At 44.6% G+C, this 10782-nt stretch overlaps 1 protein-coding gene across 6 annotated transcripts in view; it reads right to left on the reverse strand.

Annotated features, from left to right (window-relative positions):
• The window catches only part of PARG (poly(ADP-ribose) glycohydrolase), a 168638-nt gene that overhangs the window by 115603 nt on the left and 42253 nt on the right, over positions 1-10782 (reverse strand). For all 6 annotated transcript variants that reach the window (XM_021710973.1, XM_021710974.1, XM_021710976.1 and 3 more), the window contains one exon: positions 1208-1291. In XM_021710973.1, the coding sequence (XP_021566648.1) occupies positions 1208-1291 (84 nt within the window). The remainder of the gene's footprint in view (positions 1-1207; positions 1292-10782) is intronic.

Genomic DNA, 10782 nt, shown 5'->3' on the forward strand with positions numbered 1-10782 from the left:
GACAGAGTTAGACTCCAACTCAAAAAAAAAAAAAAAAATTTTTTTTCAAATTCAAAGGAGTTTTTTTAAGTTCTTTACAAGACTGAAAAACAATGTCCCTAAGGAACAAAATTTTCAAAATACATTATGGTACAACATATCAAGGTTTTTCATGTAGGCAAAAAAAAAAAAGGAGCTACAGAAAGGTATAGAATATATAACTTGCAACGACAGGTAGAACATTACAAAATGTGAGAAACTACATACAACAAATTCTCTGAAAGAAAATAAAACCCACCTGTCACTGTTTATATTTATAAAAACATTCAAAGTTTCCATGTCCAAATATACAGGGGATGCCAGAAAAATGTATGCACATTTAAAGTAAGACATTCACTCAAAAGATGGAGTTAATCAAATGAATGCTAGCATCACCATGTGACAGGCAGGACAGTGAAAGAAAATGGCAGCACAGCTGGGTGAATGTCATACTACACACTGCTACTGATAATTTAATTCAACTTCAAAAAGTAATACATAGATATCATCTCTTAAAATGTATATACATTTTTTGTCACCGTGTGTGTGTGTGTGTGTGTGTGTGTGTGTGTGTGTGTGTACACACACACCCATATTTTAGATGTTAGGAAAACAATCTAATGATTGTGCTTACAGTCTTAAATGAAATATTTTAAAAATCAAATATAAGTTACTGCTCAAATATATGATTAATAAATAAATTACTAAACTATTAATTAAGAGAAATAAAAACCAGAATCCTTAAGGTATACTTTAATCATTAGGAAACTCAGTTTCCCTTTGGGCAAATTCTACTGAAGTCATAATTCTTTCCTGATTTATTTTTAAAGAGAGTTCAGAAACATGATAATTAAAAAAAAAAAAAAAAAGAGGGAGAGAAGTCTGGACTAAAGGAAATTGGATGGGGAATCAAGAAACAGAAGCCTAATTCCTGGTTCTCCAAATCATTCTGTGTGGCTCCAGGCAAGTTATTTACAACTCTCAATTCTTCTACTCATTTCCTTAGTGATGGAGTAGAAACCAAAGAATGTCTCTAAGGAGCTTTCTTTAGTGCCAGAAAGCAAGTACTATGCATATAAAGAATGTTATTACCTGAGTCAAGATCAAAAACTCTCTTTGAGGGAGGAGACACAGGACCCATCTCTCTAAGAGCTACATGTAAGACACAAGAATGGCAAAAATAACATACCTTCAGGTTTTGGGGTCGTGTAAATTTGTTGAGAAGTGAAGTCTGAATGAGCTCCCACCGGCTCCCTGCAGTTCGCTCACCATTCTTTTAGGAAAAAAAAAAAAGGAACTTTTTATTCTAAGTTATCTTCTATTGTGGCAGAGAGGGGCTAAAAACAGTTAAAACTATTCCTTTTTATTTTTTATTTTATTTTTTTTTTTTTGAGTTGGAGTCTCACTCTGTCGCCCAGACTGGAGTGCAGTGGCCGCTCCCGGCCACCGCAGCCTCAACCTGCTGGGCTCCGGCAATCCTTCCGCCTCAGCCTTCCGAGTAGCTGGAATTACAGGCATGCGCTACCACACCCGGCTGATTTTTTTATTTATTGTAGAGATGAGGTATCGCTGCCCAGGCGTGTCTCGAACCCACGGGCTCAGGCAATCCAGTCACCTCAGCCTCCCAAAGGCGCGGGATTACAGGCTGAGCCACCGAGCCCGGCTCAAAACTATTTCTTTTTAAAAATCAACCTGCAAGCTCCAAACCTGCTAGACATGGGATGTGAGAAAACCAAATGCTTTCCTGTAAGTGCAAGATAGTAATCGATTCACAACCTTACCCCTGCATCCTCTCTTTGCGAGGTTATTGGTTTACAATCCCTGCTTGTCATGTATATCCTGGAAACAGTTTGTTTCTTGAAAATCTGGTTTTGCTAAATATAACCTTGCAAATTCCAAAGAAAAATGTATAGCCATACAACCCGAACCCCTACCTTACCTAAACTAACATATAAACCCTTCTCTTCTTTCTCCGGGTTGCTCAGGCTTGGAGCATTAGTCCACTGAGTCCCACCGGTGCCAATAAAATGCTGCTTCTCCAATTAGCCTCAGTGTCATGGCCTCTCTGTCTTACTGCAACATTTCTTGGTACATTGGCCGGGAAACAGAGTGTTTGGAGATGGTGTGTTCCACCTCCTTTGTCATCCGGTTACAGCCCTTGGAGCAGCAGGAGAAGCAGTCTCACCTGGCGCTCAGCGAACCTTTTCATCCGCAAAAGGGAGGCCCCTCCCGGTGCACAGAGGCCTGATCCCAAAAGCACAACAGGAACCCAGAAGGGGCTCGAGAACCAGAACAAGGAGCAACACCCCACGCAAAGGGTAGGGACACAGGCTATTGCACAGACCTGCCAGTACATGGCAGGAGGGGAGCTTGATCACCTTCTGGAGTTTGCTTAGTACTCTTCAGTCTGACGGAGAGGACTGAAAGGCAACGGAAGGAAACACTGTCTCGAGACAAACCTGTTGACTCCTAGAATTAGGGTGAAGGGTTGGAGACTGTGCTGTGTGATTGTGTGTGAATGAGACAGACAGCGGAAGGGGTCCGACCTGACCAAAGAGCCGAAGCAAGTGTTGAGTCCCGATCTAAGCTGTTGACGACCTCATACAGCTGAGGGCGGTCCCAACCCCATTATAGGGTTGGTCCAGGTTGGGGATTTACACCAACTCGCCAACTGCTAAAAAGTATCTGAAATATCTCCACAAGGAGTACAGCTGGAGGAGGACGAAGCAGCTGTTTCCCATACCCCCCCATTCCTTCATTTGTGTGAGCCTGGCGTCTGTTAAGGGTAGGAAATGGGTGGAAACCAAAGTAAAAATACCCCTCTTGATTGTATGCTTAAGAACTTTGACAAATGTTTCTGTGGAGATTGTTATGGTATCAAACGGTCCCAGAGAAAGCTCTGTACATTCTGTGAAATAAGGCTGGCCCTGTTTCAGGGTTGGATGGCCACCAGAGGGATCCTTAGATAGAAGAACCATTAGGATTAGGAAAGTATATAGAATTATAGCAGGAGAGTCAGGTCCACCAGACCAATTCCCTTATATCGACTGTTGGCAGGATGCGGTCCTTGCACAGCCCTCTTGGCTAAAAGCTTGCTGGGAAGACAACTGCAAAATTATGGTGGCCCTCAAAACAGTACAGTCCATATGTCCATTAGAGTCTGATGAATTAGCTGATAGGTCGGTGCTGGCTGATGAAACAAATCCCATCACCTTATTTTCCAATATACCAACCATTGCCACCTGCTCCTACGGTACCAATCACTGTTAGAGGCTCACAAATGGAATGTACCCCTAAGACTAGTACATCTCTTAAACAATCAGAGGCCACACCTGAGCCACCTGTTCTGACTCCCCACACCCTACCCAGAAAGCAACTGCCAGAATGCATGTCTAACTTCACATCAGGGGAATGTCATGGTGCCTTCCAGATGCCACTAAGGGAGACTAAGAGACCTATTTATTATGATCAAGAAGGTCAGATAAAAGGTGGGCAATGCACATATGTCTACCAGCCTTTCACCACCACTGAACTCCTGAATTGGAAAAATCATATGCTGTCCTTCATGAAAAAGCCTCAGACTATGCTCAACTTAATACATTCCATTATCCAGACCCAGAGGTCTACCTGGGTGGACTGCTGGCAACTCCTCCTGACACTAGTCAATACTGAGGAGCGTCAGAAAATTACACAGGGGGCTATAACATAGCTAGAGGAACACACCCCAGCTGGAGCACTCAATGCCCAAAATCAGTTCCCAGAGGAGGACCCCAACAGTAACCAGGGACTGCAAATGCTTGAACGATATCAGGAGGCCCTTCTAGGAGGTATGAGAGGAGGAGAAAAGGCGATAAATATGAGCAAGGTCTCTGAGGTGTTCCAGGGAGCAGATGAGAACCCAAGCCAATTCTATGAGAGACTCTGTGAAGTCTTTCGGCTACATACCCCCTTTGATCCAGAGGCAACCAAAAATCAGTATATGGTAAAGCAACCTTTGTCAGATAGCCCCAGGGGGACATCTGACATAAGCTACAAAAACTAGAGGGTTTTGCTAGAATGAATGTTAGCCAGCAGCTAGAAGTTGCCACTACAGTGTTCATTAACCAAGATAAGGAGAACCAAGAAGAGGCAGACTGAAGGCAGAAAAAGAAAATGGCCATGCTTACTGCTGCCATTGCAGGGTACCAAATAACAGGCCCACAGGGAGGAATCAGAGGTTGGGGAAGAAGACAGCCAGGTCAGCAGTTTCCCACAGCGGGGTCCAGACCGCCTCAGCTTGCCCAGGGACCCCAGAACCCTATCTATCAGCCAACACAAGGGACACCACAACCCTCTGTGAAGTTAGGGAGAAACCAGTACGCCTATTGTTACCAAGAAGGCCACTGGAAAGGTAAATGCCCCCAACGAATAGCTGATGAGGAAGCCCAACAGAAAAATGGCCCACAAGGCTCCACTTATCAACAGGACCCACCAGTTCCTAAAGGCTTTATGGGCCTGGCCTCTATGGAAGGACTGCAACAAGAATTGGCCAGACTGGGCTTCCTACTATCTTTAGGTCCCCAGAAGCCTATGGACAGTATGACAGTAGGGAGCAATGTATGAATTTCATGGTCGACATGGGAGTTGAACACTCTGTGATCACCCAGCCTGTAGGTCCCTTCTCCCAAAAACAGGCTAATGTTATGGGAGTCACTGGGCATCAAGCCAGACATCCCTTCATTGTGCTGTGACGCTGCACAGTCAGCAGCCATGAGGTCATACAAGAGTTTCTGTATCTCCCAGATTGCCCCGTAACCTTAATGGAACGAGACCTCCCAGGAAAGCTTCGAGCTCAAGTTATCTTTGAGTCTCCTGATCACATAACTCTGAAATTAAGAGTCCCAGAGAATAAAATCATGACCCTCACTGTCCCCCGGGAAGAGGAATGGTGGCCCTACAGCCTAACAGAGGCCTCACAAAAATCTCCAGAGCTGCCATTTCAAGTACCGGGAGTGTGGGCAAAGGACAATCCTCCATGACTCGCAAGAAATATACCCCCCGTGATTGTGGAACTAAAGCTGGGGGGGGGCAGTCCACCAGAGGCAGTATTTCATCTCACGCAAGGCACAAATAGGAATTCACAAGCACCTGGAGAGGCTCTTGCATTATGGAATCCTCCGGGTATGTCAGTCTGCTTGGAATACACCTCTGTTGCCACGACTACCAGCCGGTTCAAGACTTGTGAGCTGTAAACCAGGTTGCCGTCACTCTACACCCCGTTGTCCCAAACCCATATATTCTGCTGGGTCTCATCCTTGCTGAGGCTGCTTTCATCACCCGCTTGGACCTTAAGGATGCCTTCTGCATCTGCCTGGCCCCAAGAAGCCAGTCGATCTTTGCTTTCCAATGGTAGGATCCAACAAACGGCACCAAAGGACAGTTAACTTGGACCTGGCTGCCCTAAGAATTCAAAAATTCTCCAACCATCTTTGGTATGGCACTGGTTTCAGATTTAAAAGCCTTTCCAGCAAACCAGTGTGGCTGTACCTTGCTCCAGTATATAGATGACTTGCTATTGGCAGCACCAACCCAGAAAAACTATACACAACAACTGCTCACCCTCCTGTGGAAGGCAGATTACAAGGTCTCAAAAAAAAAAGCCCAAATATGTCACGAAAAAGTTAGGTATCTAGGTTTTCATTTGTCCCAAGGCCTGCACCAACTGGGCCCTAAAAGAAAACAGGTAGTGTGTTTAATTCCAGTCCCGATTACCTGCCGTCAAATCGGGGAGTTTTGGGGGGCTGCAGGGTTCTGTAGAATTTGGACACCTAACTTCTCCATCATGGCAAAACCCCTCTATGAAGCCACAAAGGGGGATGAACGGGAGCCTCTGCTATGGGAAAAAGTTCAGCAACAGGCCTTTGAACAAATTAAACAGGTTCTCACCAATGCACCTGGTCTGGGACTCCCAGATGTGACAAAAGTCTTTCTTTTTATACATGCATGACTATGTTGGCACTGCTGTAGGGATCTTAACTCAAATGCTGAGGTCACAGCATAGACCCAGGGCATATTTATCCAAACAGCTAGATTCTATGGCTCAGGGCTGGCTGCCTTGTTTACAAACCCTGGCAGCCACGGCACTCCTGATAACAGAAGCTGACAAGCTAACTATGGGACAAAACTTGTCAGGGTGCCTTATGCGGTAACAAATTTAATGAACTACAAGGGGCAATACTGGCTAACCAATGCTCGAATAGTCAAATGTTAGGGAATGCTCTATGAAAACCCACGCATTCACCTAGAGGTAGTAAAGACCCTAAATCTGGCAACCTTATTACCTACAGAGCCAGGACAACCAGACCATGATTGCACTGAAATAATAAATCAAGTGTTCTCTAGCGGTCCAGATTTAACAGACCAGCCCCTCAGGGATCCTAAAGTCAAGTACTTCATAGATGGGAGCAGTTTCATACAGGAGGCAGAGTGCTTCACAGGCTATTCAGTGGTAACTTTAAACACCACAGTCCAGGCGAAACCTCTGCCGATAGGAACTTCAGCTCAAAAAGCAGAACTCATTGTGCTCACTCAAGCCCTCCAGCTAACTGCAGGGCTACACACTAATATCCATACAGACTCCAAGTATGCTTTTACTACCTTGCATGTGCATGGGGCCTTATACAAGGAGAAAGGTTTACCAATTCAGGGGGAAAAGACATAAAAAATGGCAAGGAAATTCTACAGCTACTAGATGCTGTATGGACACAAAAAGAGGTAGCAGTCATACATTGTAGAGGGCATCAAAAAGGAAATGCAATAACTGCCAAAGGAAAATGCAAAGCAGATCAAGAAGCAAAGCTTGCAGCAACAAAAGAAACTGTCAAACAACTGCAATAACCGTGGCACTGCTTCCTAGCCCACTGACAAACTGGAGCCCTTGCTACACGCCAAATGAGAAAACATGGTTTGAAACTGGAATGGGACACTACTTATAAGTCAGAAGGTAGAAATTTCAAGATGACTGAATAGCAATTCCAGAATCACTGGCTCTAGCATTTGTCAGGCATTTCACCAAGGGACACACAGCAGACAGATCACTCTTGAAAATACCCTCAGTAAATACTTCAATGACCCCCGACTTTCCAGTATAGCATGGGTAGTTTGTGAACGTGTAATTTGTGCTCAAAATAACAGGCGGCAGGGACCCAAGGTATCCCCCGGAGTGCAGCATGTGGGGGCAGCACACTTTGAGGATCTTATCATGGACTTTACAGAACTCCTGCACTGCCAAGGCTACAGATATCTCCTTGTTTTTGTGTGTACATTCTCAGGATGGATTGAGGCCTTCCCCACAAGGACAGAGAAAGCCACTGAAGTGGCCCAACTCCTGTTAAAAAAAAATCATTCCTAAGCTGGGCTTGGTGGCTCAGCCTGTAATCCCAGCACTTTGGGAGGCCGAGGTGAGTGGATTGCCTGAGCCCGTGGGTTCGAGACCCACCTGGGCAACTTGGCGAGACCTCGTCTCTACAATAAATCAAAAAAACTAGCCGGGCGTGGTAGTGTGCACCTGTAGTTCCAGATACCTGGAAGGCTGAGGCAGAAGGATCACCGGAGCCCAGCAGGTGGCCGTGGTGGCCGTGAGGCTGTGGTGGCCGGGAGCGTGCCATTGCACTCCAATCTGGGCGATAGAGTGAAACTCCAACTCAAAAAAAAAAAAAAAATCATTCCTCGGTTTGGACTCCCGGTCACTGTAGGACTGGACAATGGACCGGCATTTGTAGCCAAGGTAGTACAGTTAATGACAAGAGGCCTGCAAATCAAATGGAAGTTCCATACAGCCTATAGGCCACAAAATTCGGGAAAGGTAGAGCAAATGAACTGGACCTTAAAATCATAACTAAGTAAGCTATGCCAAGAAACTCATTTAGGCTGGATCCAGCTTCTGCCAACAGTCCTTCTAAGGATAAGGTCTAGCCCCACAAAACAAGCAGGTTTCTTGCCTTTTGAAATCCTTTATGGGTGGCCACCCCTTCTTGTTAAGGGCATACAGGGAGACTTAAAGGAGTTAGGAAATCTTACTCTAAAACAACAAATGCAAGTCTTAGGTTCAGCCTTAAATGCCATCCATTATCAAGTCAGAACGGCTACCAATTAGTTTAACTACCGATGTCCATTCTTTTAAACCAGGTGATATGGTATGGGTAAAAGAATGGAATGTACAGCCTCTAAAACCTCTCTAGAGGGGCCCATTTACTGTCCTTTAGTCTACCCCAACTGCAATCAAGGTAGCTGAAATAGTTCCCTGAATCCAATACAGCAGAGTTAAGCCTGCCTCCCAGGACTGGGAGTACACCACAGATCTGTCAGCTCCCCTTAAGCTGATCCTCCAGGAAGTCACTGAGGTCAACTGAAAATCTAAAACGGATTCCCCAAGCCCTGTTCTAGCCACTCCAGGGCTGGCTAGTCTAAACACAGCTGAAACTTGAGAATCCATCAGCCTTGCTTCAGTCACACACCGGATACTGGCTGATCTACGCATGGCAGAAGCTTGAGAACTCAATGGAATCAACACCTTACCGATAAACCATTGTTTCTAAAATTACATGCCTACGCTTTGCCAGCCTTTGTGTTTTGCCAATTGCTATACTGTCTGCCATTTTATTTGCTATAGGACTGGTAGAGTCGACCCCTACAAATTGGACATGTTGGGAAAAGGTCTCACTAGCATTTCTGTTCTTTCTTATAATAGGAAGCTTTCATATGCTTTTATGTACTTCTGCCTAATTTGGGTGTCTATTGCATCCCCCACACACCCAGCATGTAAATGTACAGAAACTATCTGGTCAGACATAAAAATCTTCCATTGTTATTCATCCCAGCCAGAAGTTTGTTATACTGACAAACATATCTGTACCCATAATTGCCAGCTGTACTTTACCAGATTATAAAAACAGAGCTACCAGTACACTAAAGCTGGTATAATACCTAGTAGCACCCTCGGAAACACAAATTGGGTTTGTTGGGATCTTGCCCCTGCACCGAAAGTCGAGAACCTGCTTAAAGAAGTTATACAATTTATAACTCCCCCAGCTAGCCAACAGCCAGAGTTAACACTCTTTCCTTAAATATGGGAAGTAGGCCAAAATCTGTTTATAAATTTGGCTGAAAACATAGCCCGGACACTTGGTGTCACCAATTTTTGGGTATGCAGAGGAGTCCTAATGACTGAAGAGTGGGCTTGAAAAGGAACTAGTCTTGATACATACCAGCTCCATTAATGGAACAATTCTGAACTGTCAGAACATACAACCTATCCCAAAAATGGTTACTCACCTCAAAAATAATTGGAGAAGACTGCTTAAGCAGAGTGGGTTCGGCTTATACTCAATGGATAGGAGAAACCCCTTGCAAAAGAATATTTTACTGGAATTCAACCCACCGAACCTGGTGGCCAACAAGGCCTGTTTGGTATTGGGCACCTGCTTATGCAACTAAATCTTCCCAGTGTACTATTGTCACCTAAACTATAAATAACTGTACAGTACTATCCTCTGAAGAAGCTAACCTGTTTCAAGGTATTCCCGTTATAAGTCAAAGCTGGACAAACCTGTCCTCTGTAAAACCAGATCTCTGGAAAACCCCCAAAGGGCTGTTTTGGATATGTGGAAAGGTTGCATATACCCAACTCCGAGCACTATGGAAAGGCACATGTACTATAGGAATAATCCAGTCAGGATTCTTCCTTCTGCCTAACCCGAAGGGAGATGAACTGGGCATCCCCCTTTATGAGAGCCTCAAAACATGGGATGCTCGATCTCTTGAACAAACTTTTAATATAGGAGGGACCCAGGTTTGGAAAGATGACAGATGACCACCCCAGAGAATGATAAATACTTATGGCCCAGCCATGTGGGCACAAGATGGCAGTTGGGGATACTTCTCACCTATATATATGCTAAATCGCATTATCAGGTTACAAACTGTCTTAGAAATTATAACTAAACAAACAGCCATGACTTTTGAGCTCGCTGCTCAACAAGCTCAAATGTGAGCTGCAATTTATCAGAATCGCCTAGCTTTGTACTACCTGCCAGCCGAAGGAGGAGAAGTAAGTGGTAAATTTAATTGCTCTGACTGTTATTTGCAAATAGGTAACAGTAAAGCTATAACTGATATAGCCACCAATATTAGAAAGTTTACCCATGTCCCGGTACAAAAATGGCATGGCATAAAAATTGGCAATTGGTCTGAAAACATGTTCTCAGGTCTGGGAGGATGTAAGTACATTATTGGACCTGTAATTCTATTGTTGGGATCCTGTCTTATCCTCCCTTGCATAACCCCAATAATTATGAACTCCATCTCTAAGCTTCAGGAAACAGTTGTTGAATGAAAAACAGTGGCCTATATAATGTTAATGCACCAAATTGAAGATGAGAGGGAATGTGGCAGAGAGGGGCTAAAAACGGCTAAAATTATTCCTTTTAAAAAAATCAACCTGCAAGCTCCAAACCTGCTAGACATGGGACATGAGAAAACCAAACAAACAGCCACAAGCTGCTTTCCTGTAAGTGCAAGATAGCAATAGATTCACAACTGTCCCCCGCCCCCATCCTCTCTTTGTGATCAGTTTACAACCCCTGATTGTCACGTATATCCTGGAAACAATTTGTTCTTTGAAAATCTGGTTTTAGCCAGCTCAGTGGCTCAGCCTGTAATCCCACGCCTTTGGGAGGCTGAGGTGAGTAGAATGCCTGAGCCCGCGGGTTCGAGACCCGCCTGGGC

Source organism: Carlito syrichta, unplaced genomic scaffold (genome assembly GCF_000164805.1).
Source record: "Carlito syrichta isolate Samal-C Ts95f unplaced genomic scaffold, Tarsius_syrichta-2.0.1 Scaffold301780, whole genome shotgun sequence".
In the NCBI taxonomy this organism is placed as follows: domain Eukaryota; kingdom Metazoa; phylum Chordata; class Mammalia; order Primates; family Tarsiidae; genus Carlito; species Carlito syrichta.